Source organism: Paralichthys olivaceus, chromosome 17 (genome assembly GCF_024713975.1).
Source record: "Paralichthys olivaceus isolate ysfri-2021 chromosome 17, ASM2471397v2, whole genome shotgun sequence".
In the NCBI taxonomy this organism is placed as follows: domain Eukaryota; kingdom Metazoa; phylum Chordata; class Actinopteri; order Pleuronectiformes; family Paralichthyidae; genus Paralichthys; species Paralichthys olivaceus.
The window spans coordinates 5,509,244-5,525,516 of NC_091109.1; the positions used below are offsets into that span (position 1 = coordinate 5,509,244).

Sequence of the window (16,273 nt, forward strand, 5' to 3'; positions counted from 1 at the left end):
AGGGGGGACGCACGGGGGGAGGCGGTGAAAATTGGAACAATATATTGTAGGTAAATAAATGCTCTGTCTGAAAAAGAATGACTTTCCAAAACAGACCCTAGGCCCCGTGGAGCAGCATGTGCCCCAAATAATGCCCCAAATTACCCCTCTGATAATATGGTAATAATGCTTCAACCTCTTCAGAAGTCACCGGGTTCACTGCGCACACAAGGCCCAGCACTCTGAGACTGAGGGAATATCATCTGAGGCCTTGAGGAGACTGCACGTGAAGAAACTGTGTGTGTGTGTGTGTGTGTGTGTGAGTGGGAGAGAAAGAGGGAGAGGGGGAGAGAGACATACTGTAGAAGTACAGTATTCTATTCAATCCTAGTTCCAGCTTTTCCACAGTGAAACTAAACATTTCACTGCTTTGATTAGTCTTGGATCGAGCCCGCGGCCAAATAAACACGGAGATAGTGTGAAATGCTGTGAAATAGGTGTATGCTAAACTAATCTGATGATATGGATTATAATATGGGTATAAACCTGGGGATAGGATCTCAGCACCGTGTCAATCAGAGTCTTTGGCTGCATGGCCGGTGGAGCTGGCCAGAGAGTGGCCTGGGCTATTGATACCAGATGAGAGGATGAGTCAAAATACTGAGCAGATGTAATGGTGTGCAGTCATAATAGGGATAAAGAGAAAACAAAATCACACCATAGATCTAAAGACACTCAACGGGTAAGATAAATATGTCAACAGTATAAATGTGAGGAAATGGCTTTAAAATATTTGAAGATAAAGTTTTTTGGAAAATGCATTTGTCTGCTTGATTTTTTATCTCGGACTAGCTTTTTAGAGCTCACCTCAAGCTCATATTTTTTCCCAATATGTTTTTTCTGTAGACATAAACACTGTTAAGCCCAAAAATCTCCAGCTTTCCCTCTAACTTGTGTCTAACATATGAAAAATACATTTCTGCTTGGTGTCCTGCCATTCGTAAAGTATTGGATCAGGTCTCAGAAGTCGAAATATTCAGCTACTGTCCTGATTTAACCGCTAATTTGGTCGACTTCAAAACTTTCACTCTATAGTATGGAAGGACGGCAGTGGACAGTAGGGGGCTTAAATGTATGGATGGTGTGAGGCGAGGGGGGGAAATCTTTGCTGTGCATGCATCACCCCTGACTGATATGTCCCCTCCACAGACTCCAGCACCTGAAAAGTCCATCACTTCTAAAGAAGACTTTTGGGAAAGCACCAGTTGTCTGCAACAGAGAGAGAAAGAGAAAGAGAAAAGGGGGGAAAAAAGGGAGGAAAATTGTTCCTGCGTCACGTTGCTTTAATTTGTTCACCAGCTGCCAATGAAAATTATGACCTGCAGAAGGTTTTTCCTTTTTTTTCCTCTGCTCTCTCTCTCCTCTTTGGCTCAACATCTGCCCGGGCGAACCACACAGCTGGAGCCACACACTGAACAAGTGTAATATTTACAGTATAATAAATACGACAAAGAAGACAGATAGGACACATGGACCCAGACCTCATATACCGATTTGACTCATAACAGACCGGATGGCTTGGATGTTGGAAGCATCCAGGGACCATGTGGTGCATGTGGGAAGTGTAAAGTTTTATCACCTGTATGGAGCTGATGTGATAGATCAATCAAGGCTGTTTAGGATATTTATATTGGGATTAGAATCAAATCATGAATCGCATCCATGTGCAATTCAGCATCACCCCAACAATATGCGTAATAAAGAATTGTAGTATAATTATTTTTGCATATTAGGATCCCAGGAAAAAAGGTCATTAATAGACATTTAATATGCTCCATCCTCTGTGGTTGTACTTATTAAACAAATGTTGCCCTGCAGCTGCACAAACCCAAAGCAGATGTCCTGGTGAAATTAGGCAAGATCCACTAGGGGATTAGGTTTAACAGAAACCAAACACCTCGTTTCCAAAAATGATGCTGCATGTGAGTGTGCGTGTGTTTCAGGTGACGAGGAGGGGCCGTGCGTCTACCTCCGCAGCAAGGCGCACTTCCTGCATCGTCCTCTGCGCTATATAAACCCGCAAACACGGACTTCTCCTGAAGCCCTCACAAAGTTTGCAAAGCGCAAAAACTCCTCACTTTGCAGCCAGGCAGCCCTCCCTCTCTGCGGTCCATTACCGGAGCCTCTGGAGGTGATAGCAGCCGTTGGCACAAAAAGGCACCGTTACGCACGGAAAGGTAAGAGAGGAGTGTGTGGAGGAATGTCACTGATATTTCTGTTTTAATCTGTAAAGCACTGGAGCTTTTAAAGTTTGTTTTAACCATATCTGATAACTTATTTTTACGCACCACAACAAATCAAAAGCAGTCCGTCCTCTTTTTTTTTCCAGAACGCAATCCAGGACGCGGGATCTTCCGTCTGCAGTGTAAAAATGAAGCTTCAGTTATTTGCCATAGATCTGATATTTCTGTGCATATCATGCGGAGCAAGTGCATTGGCAACGACTTTTCCTGGTGTGTCCACGTTCTCTCCAGACGCCAATTTTACCAGTTTTGGTGCCGACCGTGGAACTGACACCACGACTCTTTCTAAAAGCAGGAGGAAGCGTTATATCAGTCAGAATGACATGCTTGCCATTCTTGATTACCACAACAAAGTGAGAGGGAAGGTGTTTCCCCCTGCGTCCAATATGGAATACATGGTAAGCGTTCATTCATTCTGATCAATGCATGTATTGATGCATGTTTATGGTTTCATGTTTTGTAGGTTTGCATGATCAAATATACAATCTGCTGGATTCCAGGAGATATAATCGTTTTTGTGTGAAACAATGAATAGATCACACTCATCTGATTTGTAGTTTTGTGAAAAACCAAAAAAAACCAAAAAAAAAGTAAAGTGTATTTGGCAGCTTCAGCTGTTCAGCACATTGCGCTGCAGGAGACCACCAGGGTCGTCACTTCCAGAGGGAGAGGGGTCATGTATGGTATCAGTAGCCTGCTGCTGGCAGTGTAGTATGGAGAGAACAGTACCATCTAGTTCTAGACCCTCAAGACATGATGGAGAGCAGATCAGTTTTAAATTTCATCATAAAAGCCATCAGTCACAACTCTGGGTACATTTGTGAGGCTGCTGACACGTTTAGATGCTTGTCATTGTCTACACCAACATGTCGTGAAGATTATCAACCCTCTGTCATGCGACACTGGGAATCTGACTTTTCTTACATAACATTTGATGGATGGTGTGTATGTTCTGCCATGGTAACACCTGTAACACGGCTATGAACTCTCAAAGTGCCGACTCTGATGTCACACCCTGCTGCTGAATAAGATCTTGTGTTGATATTTTCCATCTCCCTGTGTGCTGTAGGTGTGGGACGAGACTCTGGCTAAGACGGCGGAGGACTGGGCCCACGCCTGCCTGTGGGAGCACGGGCCGCCTCACCTCCTCAGGTTCTTGGGTCAAAACCTCTCCGTCAGGACAGGACGGTGAGTGACCTTTGACTCCCCTCCGACGCTCTGACATCTGCTGCTCCTCTCAGGGATGAGTCTCTCTCAGCAGTCATGGTCGTTGCCTTGCAGCCCCCTTCTTCTCTTTCCTAAAGGTTTTTGCACTGTGACCTGGTGACTGCTTGAGGAATGCTCCTGTGACACCCCAAATAAACAAAAGCTGTGTTTTCAGCCATGACCCATGAGGACAAAGGCGCATCCCTTTTGTGGGTCTTGACTTTCCATTTGGAAACACATTACCTCCACGTCTTCCTGCACGTTTAGATTTTTATTGAGGAACCACATGAACAGCCCTTGTTTTGACGGTTCCTTGCAACCTGCTGGGAGATTTCTACAGAAAAGTCATTTCCCCCGAAAAAACCACTAGACCTACGCCAAAAAACAAGCCTGTTTATGTGCACAGAAAGAAATGCAAAACCAGATTCATTTAACAAAGAAAGTGTTTATCAAGTTTAGTTTGAAGTTTCATTCATTAAAAGCAATAACTCACCACAGAAAACATGGATGTAGATAATTCAGCAGTTCTGTGCCGCGATGCAGCACAAATGCACAACCACTGACCCGAAATAAGACTCAGCAGCAGAGGAAGACATCATATAACGTCAACATTGTTGATGTGAATCAGTGTCGTCAAGGTTTTAATATAATGACCATTGACAAACACAGTGGTGATTTGACAATTTAAACTAGAATGCCCCATACAGTCCCCTTCTGAGCCCAATTTCAAATTCACTAGATCTGGATTTTGATTTGCATCAAGTTGCTCATAAATATTTGTCCCTTAAACATGACATATTTCTTTTCATCAAGATCCACTAGTTATTCTCTGAGAAATCAACAAAAATGCCCTTTCTCACAAGACCACATCCTTCCACCAAGTTTCGTGGTAATTCGCTCCGTATGTACACCGTTGCTCACTGAACACCTCTTTTGTTCACAGCTATCGATCCATTCTCCAGCTGGTGAAGCCGTGGTACGATGAGGTGAAAGATTACTCGTTTCCATATCCCCGTGACTGCAACCCCCGCTGCCCTCTCAGATGCTATGGACCCATGTGTACCCATTACACACAGGTACGCAGACAACAATCAGTATTAAATAATGTTAATACTGTGGAAATGGTGCAACATTGATATTAACCACTGGTGTTTCTAATTTGCAGATGGTGTGGGCAACCTCCAATAAAGTTGGCTGTGCCGTTCATACATGCAACAATATGAACGTATGGGGCTCAGTATGGAAGCGGGCGACATATTTAGTCTGCAACTATTCACCCAAGTAAGTACAGTCTACTTCCATCGATGAGATATAGTGTGTATGACGTGCAGTGAGGAGGGCCTGTTAATGCTGCTGAACCTGTTACCCTGATGACGACAAGTTTAATCCCAACACAGTCGCTCTGTTCTGGGCTGGGTTGTGAAATGCCACCCACGCTGCTGTGAGGTTCAGATACAAGCCTGTGATCCGGTACCGCGTTGCCAAAGCTCCACAGACCCACGAAGCAGAAGAACAAATTCCAGAAATCAAAGCCCGTTTGGACATGTGACTGACTTGTGACCTTCTTTAATCCCGCCAGTTTGAGATGTATGTTAGAGTCACAGGCTCAGGACACCGAAGACCTATTTTAGCAAATCTGAAATGAGCCCTCGATTTTTAGAGACGCTAGGTTGTTGGTTTGGCAGCACAGCAGCGATAAAATACAATTACATTATTTTATACTTATTTATCTATAATTAAGTTGTTAAACAATGTGTCTTGGACAAACGCATAGAAATCTCATTTTGCTGTTGACGAAACAATGTTGCTACAAGTTGTGGATCATTTAACGTAATCTTGATCAGTTGTCATGACAGCGTGGTTCAAATATAAAGATATAATAGAAAACTATTCTCCATCAAAACGTCGAACATCTACTACACCTATGTTGTATATTTTGTTGACTTGTGTAAGCAGATTATCCAAAATCTTTCCACACTTTTATTCAAGACTCGCGTGGCTTTCTTTGTTATCAAAAACAACAACTCCCATGATCCTACGCTGCTTTACGACCTCATCAAACTAGGTCTTTTGTTATTGTTTTGATTGAGCCTTGCGGTCGAAGTTACATATTGTGCATTTAAATATTCTCTGAGCACTTTGAGGACACTTTGGCAAACTTGACAAACTCTCTATGCTGATGATCATGTATAATGACTGAAAGCCCCAGAACAGAAATGAAACAGTCAACCGCTGATACCAAGCAAGAGGTAGAAGTTTCGAATTCGATATTTTGCCTTTTAAAAAAATAGTTTTCTTCTTTATATGTCCCATTATTTTTATCAGTCCATCATGGGTGATTTTGCTCCGGCACCAACTCAAGTTCAGGCTACTTCAAAAATCCAATCTATGGTCACTCCAGGTTCACTGACATGGCGACTCTCTGTCTTACAGGGGTAACTGGATTGGAGAGGCCCCCTACAAAGTGGGCGTGCCCTGCTCCGCCTGCCCCCCCAGCTACGGGGGCTCCTGCAGCAACAACATGTGCTTCCCTGCTCTCAAGACAAACTACCTGCACTGGTTCAAATAAGCACAGGTCTCCTTTTTGAAACAAGCTGACAACCGACAGTACCACAAAGACATTGTTTCAATCCCGTAAGGATTTGCACAACAGTCGTGGACCACACTATTTTGTATATATGGGCTTATTTAAAGACACAAACATACATTTCGAAGGCAGCAGACAATTTAGCGTTGGTGACTTGTAAATAAAGTGTAAATTAATTTGTTGCGATTTGATGAAATATAATTTATATGTAGAATGGGTCCTTAAACACAGTATACTCTGAATGTGGTGCTGCGTACACTTTTGTTGTTTGACAATGTGGTAATTAAGGACATGACACCATCATAGCTGCTCATACCTGCTCACTCTGGTGCTACGGGCATCACACCTTCATGATGTGTGCCCTGCCTTCACAGGAATGCTGTGACACACACATCAAAGCCTTTGACCTCAGAGGGAAAACCTACTCTGATGGTGTCGACTGCAGTAGGTTTACAAACTTCAACGCATTCTCTATTTCGAGATTGGAACCAATTGGCAAAAGTTCTTTCATTGACAGAAGTGCACTTACACTGTAACCCAAACGGAACAGAAACATACGTCACCTCATTTAGAAATATTTCGTTTTTTCATTTACACAGTGAATTTTGCAGCTTTAATCTGCACTGATTCAGTTAAGTTTCATTACATTTAATCTCTTTCACGTTATAGATAGAGAGCACATACAGTAAATCTGACCCACATATCTTGTCTCTGATCATATTTGTTATAGACTATATTGGTATACTGTATATGTATGAATGTCTTATAGTGGACAAATGCAGTGTTTGTATATTGTAATGATCTTTTCACTGATGTTGTAGCAATGGTAGTTAGGCACTCAAGTGCACCTTAATTGTTTGCAGATTTCCAAAGTACTGGGAAATTATCATTTGTTTTGTACATGTAGATAATCATTACACCTTGACTATCCTTAAACTTCAAGTACTCTGTAAGTTATTCATTTTTATATGGGAAAAAATATTTAATTGATATTAATTTTGTGTGTTGTTTTGTAAAAGGATTGTACATATATGTATACAATTTACTGAATACGGTTCATTCTCATGTCAACTATTATAATGGTGGAGGAAGTTCCCCATGGTGTGAATGAGCTGAGGTAGATCTATATGAACGAAGCACTAGCGTAATATCCACAGGTTATTTCATCGACCATTTTGAACTCACTACCTGTAGTGTGATGAAAACATGTTCAAGAAGACACAAAAATGTTGATTTAAAGGAAACTTGCTTTGATGCATTACAAAACAGGAAATAACCATTTTCCGCACTGACTGTATTTAAATCATCATCAACAACAAGCTATTTATGCAGCAAACTGTGTTTTTCTTGTTGTGTTTTGTATTTGTAATAAAATTGTCTATTTTGATTTTGTTCTCTTCTTGTGTCGACGCATGTTTGCCTCCTGTCAAAACAGAACCATTGTTCATTGTTTGTGTCGCTGGAGCTCTTCCTCGGTTCTGATCTTGATTAGATGTTTTTATTTTTAGTTAAATGGTGCCATCGCAAAGACTGACATCCTGCATATCGAACACTGAGAGAGAGAAGAGAAAACAACTGAATAAACAACTGAATCCTGATATGTGAGGGTTGACTTTGGCCCTGTCCATCCATGGCCTCACAAATGAAGGGACGACTGATAGGGTTTCAGGGGACCCTCTTGTGTGAGTTTGTCCAATGACACCATTGACCTCACTGAGAGGGAGAGACAAGAGGAAGACTGGAATGCAGGAAGCTGAAAGAGTAAGACTGTCTGTCACTTCCAGACAAAAATCAAATCAAAGACAGACAATCCAAAAAAACAATAAATGACATTTTACTGTACAATTTCTGCATTTTGTATTTGGATGATGGAGAAAGTTGCAGAATTTTAGCAAGAAGTAGAAACAAACAGGTGGACCTCTGGACACAAAGCCATGAATGTTCTGATGTGCAGAGCAGATGCTGCAGATTTTGCACTTTTTCTAAAGCAGGGTTTGCAGAATATGGGCGTGGGCCCGCCTGCATCAGAGTTAGGTGCATGAGATCAGACTATGAAGCGAAGAAATTAGCGAAGCATCGACAACATGTTTTATTTGTTAGATAATCATCTGTGTTTGTGCAAATGCAAACCGGACTATGGAAAACATCTTTCCAGACTGAAACGCTTGCTGCACAGCAATGCACTTTGGCAGACTGGAGTTCAATAGCTTCCATTTTCATGGTAAACTCTTTCGTCACAAACCACGTCCTGCACGTTATTAAGTAGCTTCGTTTATGCAGCCAGCCCGAGCTGCAGCACAGTCCCTGGAACCAACAGGCAGAGAGTTTTCGAGGAACACATTAGTATGCATGGGAAAAATCCTGCTGTCTGAGCAAGAGCTGGACTCTGAGCCAAGCAGATGATTGGTGGACGTTTAAAAGGCACATCAGCGGGATGAGAAGCAGGACGCCATGAGGAGTTAGATAACCTGCTGTCGACATTTACCTGGCTTATCCATCATCGGTGGAGACAGAGCAGAGGTTAAGGATATGGATTTGGGTTAGGATGAAAGCTTGTCTCTCGTGGACAAGGACAGAAAACCACCTGCAAATGGAGTGTACGTGAAAACGGAATACACTCAGGCTCTTTATGACTCATGTGTTTCTTATCAACATGTTCCTGTTATTAATACATTTGAAATATTCAACACTTTTTGAGCCTTTTCTTCCATCCACTTCATACTCATTCATACTGACCCAGAAACGTCACAATTTAAACTAGTAAACACTTTGGGACTTTATCATATCAGTTTAACTCTTTCATACTTTTAATAGTTGTTCTATAATTCCAGATTACTTTGACAAAAGGCACTACAACTACTTTTACCCATTTCAACGGGTGCATTTCCATTAACACAAATTCTCACCACTTTTTTCATGTCTTCAATAAATTCTTCAGTTTTCATTCCTTCACCATATGACACTTCAAATGCTTTCAACCCTGTGTCTACACACAGGAAGTGTTCCAGCCTTGTTTTTCAGTTGTCTTGTGCATCTGATGGAACACTTGTGTACCTGCTTTAATTTGCCCAGCTGTCCACACAGACTGTGTAACAGTTCACCTTTTACTCGTGCCACATGCTTGTAAACGTGTGTCAAAGCATGTTGTCCACATTCTTCCATTTTATGTGTGTAACTACAGTGATTGAGTTTTGCTGAGCTCTGGTAAAACACAGGTGACAACAGTGTAACACAGCAGTTGACACTTCAACTGCTTTAATCACTTATTTACTCAATGGACAGTTTGACTGCTGTAATTTGTTTTCACAACTTCCTGTTAATTTCATTTTAACAACAGAAGTTGACACTGAAGTCATCTTTAGACGACAATACCACAAACATGTATTCAGCTAATCTCAATCACACAACTTCTTGGATTCATTCATTCAACTTCTTGCACTGCAACATTTCCACTTCAACAGACATTTCAGCTACTTCTTGAACGTACGAGTCATCTGATGATTAACTTCTTTTCACCTTTAACTCTTGAAATGATAAAGATGCAGCTGATTTCAGTGGTTATATGTCAAATACTGTTTTAACTGCTTCACTATTATTCTCTAATTCAACTTCCTTCACTGTTGACACGTCAGCTGACATTTACTCATCAACAAGACACTTCAGCACTTTCTAGGTTTCAACCACAAAACACTGAAGCTTTTATAATCCACACATCTGTCACTCTTCATATTCACTGCAACACTTCAGCTGACAGTTACTTTATACATCAGTTTACACACTCCACATTTCCACTTCGCCGAATCTTCCAACGCAATTTATCATCTACACTTCAATTAACATTTCCATTCAATTCAACTGCCAGTTTCTGATTCTTGCTACTCGTCTGTGCCGACACCCACCGAGGCCACGATGACGCATCCTGAAGGTGCACTGCTTTTCCTAATAACACATGTGAGTTACTGACCCATCAGATGAACTGTTATTGCTACAACAGTTTCATCTCCGTCCCTGAAGTGTGAAGGTGGTTTCGTTTGGACAGAAGATGGAGGCTTCACAGGGACCATGCTGGGTTGATAGATTACCAACAGGATGTGGGTGAGTTTGGGGGAGTCGGTTTCTAAAGTGCTTTCCAACTTCAATAACGGTGTGAAGTAAAGGAGTTTGATTTTGAGTGGGTACAATACTGAGGAAAGCAGATAAATCTTTAGTGGAGGGAGTTTGTTATTGGTTTAGAGGTTTGTTGTGCAGCTACAGAAAATGTACCCGCTCCTCTTTGCTCTGTACTCTATAACCTCTGTGCCCTCTCTGACTTGGGTTGAAATCTCGGATCCTCTGTGCCTCCAGGAGGCTTCTTCCTTATTCACTGTCATTTTTTTCTTTTTCTTTTCACCCCCGCACAACAACTTAAGTTTACTTTGCTCCTCCTGCAGCTCTTCCTTTGGATCCGCTGCCTGTGTCCCATCCAAAAAAGAAAAACAGAGCTCTTCTTGTTTGAATGGAGAAAATGAATCACATTGTTGATTAACTGTGATATATAAGTATGATTTTTACGACCAGCAAAATGAATGATTCTTCTTCTATTGTTTAATGCTGTCTCAACTTCCTGCAACTGGTCCGAATGTACTCTCCCAAACATATGTTCACACTACAAATGGTCCAAACTATGGTTCTGTTTCAGTCTGACTGAGACCACCTCTTTTGGTCGTTTGTCCGTTGGCCTGGACTTTGGCCTGACGCACCTTTCAAACCTTTTGTTTTGGTTGAGACTAAACTGAAAACTCTGAAGATCCAGAGAGACTTAAACATTTTGTGGGGACAGCAAGCGAGTTGGTCACTAATACATCATGTTCTACCTCCTGCGTGCTCAACCTAGAGATTCTTCTGATGTGAACGCGTGTCTGACCCGGACTGTTCTTTACATATGAAAGGCAAACTCCATAAAATGTCCAATTTTCTTGAATTGTTTCTAGATTTCATGTCTAAAAACAACTCTCTGTCTACTACTTTCTGCACATGACCATCATTGGAGCATTTTCATGCTTTCCTCAGATAACCATGATATTATTTTCACTCTGGAGGAAACTGACTGTCAGGTGGGATCCTGTTAACGTATGTGTTTCCCAGAGACTGATGTCAGCGCCCTGATGCATGTTTTGGGATCTCCTCAAACGTTGGCATGTACATGCTACAACTCTTTAGCATGCTGTTTGTAACCCTACCATAAATCTCTCAGGGCAGCAGAGTTAACTACAGGGCACGATTTTTTTGCACTGCCTTGTTGGAGTTAGCCTTACTTCAAACAAGGAGGAAGAAAATCTAGCTGCTCAGGTACACAAATCATTTTGCGGTGTCTCAGGTGCCTATTTTGGTCTTTGACGCTGTTTGTTTAGGACAGTGTCACCCTGACGTGACACTGCGGGGAAACGCTTCATTCCTCTCTGGTCTTCATGGTTGAGTTTACATGTCCTCCCTGTGCTCGCGACACGTAAGCAAGAGCTGATGTTTCATGTGATCAGCCAGAATGAAATGAGACACCGCTTCACTTTGAGCTGAACGGCTTATGTTATGCACACTTTTCTCGTCTAGTGATTTTTCCTTGGCAAAGTAAGCTCCTCACACGGTCCAGTTAAATATAAATAAAGCATATCTGGCACACGTCAATATGTATATATTCCATTTTATAACAGGCGACATAGGCTGGTGTCGTGCCATGAACCTGTATAGTCTATATTCACCTCTTGTGTGAAACGTTGTCACATGTTGTCAAACCAATATGTCTGACCCTGCACAGACAGGACTTCCCCCTCCCTAGGAACAAACTGATGCAAGGTGTCTGTCCTCCATACCCTACTGCAGTCTTTGTCTTGGACGGGGCCACATCAGCCTCCATGCGGGGCCTCGCAGGAACTTCAGACGAGCGACATTCTGCAGCAGCGAGTCTTGGGCCAAAATCAATGTCCTCTCTTAGGCAGAGTGCTGGGAAAGTGCTGCGTAATCAGATGGGCTTTCCTCCTTCACTCCCAACTCTCTTTATCAACAATCTCCCAGAGGCTCTGATGCTGAAACTGGCTTTAACCACTTTGCTCCTATGATGTATCACAGTATTATATAATTCCTTGTAATGGGACATCATGTGCAAACACGAGACGTTCACGTGCTCTATTATTATCTCAGTTCATAAAAACAACCCTTTTGAATGTTGGTGAACCAAACCACATATCAAATCCAACAAAATGCATGATTGTTGCGTCCCTCCCAGGGGATGATATCAGGTGACATTAGCCCCTGCTGCATTTTGGCTTTGTTGTGAAATGTCTTGGTTTCACACACCACAAGCAGCATTTCTCTGGAACCCTCAACACAAGGAGGAAAACTCAATCCGACATAAATAAGGGGGGGGCTCTGGTTACCCACAATTCCCTCAACTCCCCCCTGCCTCAAAATGATCAATTTACATGAACTTAAGCATTTCTGTTTACTCAACATCTTACTGTAAGACACTGGAGGAGAAATAAAGTGTGTCGGTCAGATTCCTCCTTCGTGGTTGAATAAAAACATTTCAGTTTGTCAACATAAAATAATATTTAGCTTTTCTTCAACCTGAACTCATGCACTAAAGAGATGCACTTTATCTGAGAGCCACAGCATGCTGTGTACATTAAAGGACACTGACACCTGGTGGTTGTGTGAAGGATTAGCACATTTTCTTGACAAAATGCCTGATATTACATCAATATCACCAAGAATCTGTTAAAAATAATAATAACCGCTGCTGAAATGAGAAATATGTTTTTTTCTATTTCCATGTGTTTTCTTAATTTGCAGTGCATTGATCTCTCTCAGCCACCGTACAAACAGAATTTATAATATAATAGTTATTGCTCACAGGTGCACTGACATCTGATCACCACAAGGGGGTGGAGGCAGACAAACTAAGCCCAGACTGACCTGACGTGTGTGTGTGTGTGTGTGTGTGTGTGTGTGTGTGTGTGTGTGTGTGTGTGTATGTGTGTGCTGAACACTGCTGATAATGTCACTAAGCTCTGATGCACAGCGTCTGCCAAGTGACCTTGATGCTCTTTACTCCCCATTCTCACCCCAACACCATTCCAACAACGCAGCTCATCCAGAACCATTAGGGAGCAGCGGGCCAGATAACGTGGGCCAACCAAAAGTGTTCTGCGGTGGAGTGTTTGTGTGGCTCGCTGTTGTGTCCAGAGGCTACTGTTGTGTGTGGATGCATTGGTCTGGCAGCGCTCGTGCATTCTGCTGGGTTCACAGGGTTCCTCACAAGACCACATGCGGAATGGAGAAGGCCGCGTCTGGACCTGTGGCTCAACAATGAGTGTGTGTGGGTGAGACAGAGAGAACAAGGGGGAGACAACAGAGAGAGAGGAGGACAAGCAGAGGAATGCAAAGTGATGTGTGTGTGAGAGAGAGAGAGAGAGAGAGAGAGAGAGAACAGGAGAAAGGGGAAAGTGTGTGTGTGCAGAGACAGAAACACACAGGTAGGAAGTGATAGTAACAGAAAGGATAAATATGAAATATTAAGGCGGACGGCGCAGCAGGAAGTAGTAGAAAACAATAGATTCAATAAAAAAGAATGGATGACAGAGAGAAATCTCATGAAATACCAGAAGCCAAAGCATGAAATCATTTATATTGCTCCTCCGCGGGTCCAAAATAGTCTATATTCTCTGGCAGGCATTGTAATAAACATTAATCAGAGATGGTGTCGCGTGTTACAGATGGCCTGACCTAAATTACCACACTGTAAATCACTGGAAACCCTGTGAAGTTTGTAAATATTTCTTTTATCCACATTCTTTCATCAGGGTCAGAGTCAGTCTCTGTTTATTTCAGCTGTAACCTTAATGTAAGATGATGTCATTTCATATCTTGGGTCCATAAAAGTGAGTTTGAGTGTTTTAAATAATTACATGTTTTATGTATTGACTCATATATTTATGTTGCGACGGCACACACACACACACACACACACACACACACACACACACACACACACACACACACACACACACTCACACTCACACACACACATTCAGTCATGTCAAGTACATGCATATGCACCCTTTCAATCTTTTGCTGCCTCACCTCTTACTCTGTTACTGTCAAACACACACACACACTCTCTCTCTCTCTCTCTCCACATCTCGGTGTAGAGCAGCATTAATTCTATAGCAGATGAATGAATGTTTTCAGCGGAGCGCCCCTCCTGGGAGTTTGGGAGCGAAGTGAGAGCGTTGCTATTTCAGCTGCAGTGGGAGAGAGAGAGAGGGGGGAAGCCCACCACGGTCCGACCGCAGGGAGAGGGCCCGCTGCTGCTGGGGCTGCAGGCCGAGGCCCCTGCTACTGACCCAGAGAGCAGACAGTAAACCCTGGGTTTATGGAAGTTCAGAATGCGGTGGGTCCCCTGATGTGAGGGCCCTTGTATCACATTTACAGAAGCAGGTTAAACGGCAGAGGGAGGATATTACACACGTCTATAGAGACGGCTGCATCTCAACAAGGGCCAGCGGTGGAATGTAACTCCTATATTTCCATTTCATGCAACTTTATAACATTTCAGGGAGATTCGTTACATTTCCACTCTGCTTCTAGATTCAGAAGTATTAGAGGTCCAGAGAGATAAACATACCAATTATTTTGCAAAGAGTAAAATCCAAAATGTGACTATAAATATAAGTTGCAGAATCTTTTTCTGCTGCTGTCATCTCACATGCCGAGGATTTATCTTGTGACCCTTTAACGGAGGCCCAACCCAAGTTGGAAGCCACTGGTCTAAACTAAATGTAAATATAAAGTAGTTACACTAGTTCCACCTCAGAAACATGTCACTGAGGCATCAGCATTAACTTTCCGATAAATAACATTGTGTATAATACATCAGTCACATGTGACTTTTTTTGCATACAACAAGGACTTTGGACATCGTAAATACAGTTGGCTGACTTTTACCCTTAGTGGAGTAGTTTTACATTGTGGTATCTGTATTTCTGAGTATGTCTACAGGGAGGATAGCCCATATAAGTTGTAGTGTTAACTGCAATACCATGACTGAGTGAGAGATCTGTCTCTTCAGTCTCAGACTCACCTGAGGCCTGAAAGCCAAGAGAAAACCCACCAGAGTCATCACAAGGGGATTCACTGAAAACACACAGAATCGATGTTGGCTTGGCCGGTGTTTGGTAAATTACAAGAAGAGTGTGTGTGTGTGTGTGTGTGTGTGTGTGTCTCCCCCTGTGGAAAGTCTGTCTTGTCTGTATCCAGGGGGGGGGGGGGGGGGGGGGGGGGGGGGGGGGGACAGGCCTGGTGGTGATTAGCTACTGTTTTCCACTTGTCCCACAGCTCCCACTGAAAATGACCAGATGACAAAAGGTAAAAAACTTCCCCTGTTTCCATTATGGAATTTGCTGCCCGGAGAGGAAACGGTGACGACAAGTTTCAGGGGGTTTGGATGTAACAGAGAGTTGGTTTGTGTTTTAATCCCCCCACGGAGTCACCTGTGAACAGTTAGACTCCGGCAGGAGAGAATGGGGCCACTTTTTGCTGCGTGGCCCCACAGAGAAGGAAGTTCTGGTTTAACTTAATATGTTATTGACCGAGGTCTGTTACCAAGAGGAACAGTGGAGCAACAGGCTGTTACAGTAGAACATGTTTCCTCTCTGAGAATGAAAGGAATAATGTTAAAGGGACTGGAGGCTATTTATAAAGTGATTTTTATTGACCACTCAAGACATGTTTTACTCTGCTCGTCAGCTACACACACTTTTTGGGGCTCAGTATCTTGCTCGAGACACTTTGGCATGCAAAGGGGCAGGTGATTAAAACCTTCAACCTTCTGATTAGTGGACGACCCACTCTACTCCCTGAGCCACAGCCTTATTCATAAAGTTAAACATGATGGTGAATTAAGGTAATGTGTCTGAGAGTATTCTTTTAAATCTAAAATAAAAATGTTTTTGAGATGGAATTTTCCTGCATTTACTTGGAATGACATGCTTTTAGATGTATTCCTCAACTTATTGCCTGTTATTGGTCTCTGTCATTAATATTACCATTATTATTCATGTATTTGAACCATTTGTTTTCTTGTTCTGCAACACTTTGTACTTCTTGTTAAAAGTGCACAAGAAGCAATTATCAATGTAATTTAATGCTAAAAAATGATTGATTA

At 42.4% G+C, this 16,273-nt stretch overlaps 1 protein-coding gene across 1 annotated transcript; it reads left to right on the forward strand.

Annotated features, from left to right (window-relative positions):
* Positions 1-2,005: 2,005 nt before the first annotated feature.
* pi15a (peptidase inhibitor 15a) lies at positions 2,006-7,462 on the forward strand. Its single transcript, XM_020107030.2, has 6 exons — positions 2,006-2,216; positions 2,369-2,680; positions 3,352-3,470; positions 4,432-4,564; positions 4,654-4,769; positions 5,922-7,462. Exons 2-6 carry the CDS (start codon positions 2,411-2,413, stop codon positions 6,055-6,057), a joined length of 774 nt encoding a protein of 257 aa, XP_019962589.1. The 5' UTR covers positions 2,006-2,216; positions 2,369-2,410; the 3' UTR covers positions 6,058-7,462.
* Positions 7,463-16,273: the final 8,811 nt, after the last annotated feature.

What these genes read in the sequence shown, in the direction of transcription:
- pi15a (XM_020107030.2), top strand. Translation starts at nt 2,411, where the DNA reads ATGAAGCTTCAGTTATTTGCCATAGATCTGATATTTCTGTGCATATCA. An exon ending in CGTCCAATATGGAATACATG is followed by an intron (nt 2,681 to 3,351) that starts GTAAGCGTTCAT and finishes TGTGTGCTGTAG; the next exon opens with GTGTGGGACGAGACTCTGGC. An exon ending in TGTGTACCCATTACACACAG is followed by an intron (nt 4,565 to 4,653) that starts GTACGCAGACAA and finishes TCTAATTTGCAG; the next exon opens with ATGGTGTGGGCAACCTCCAA.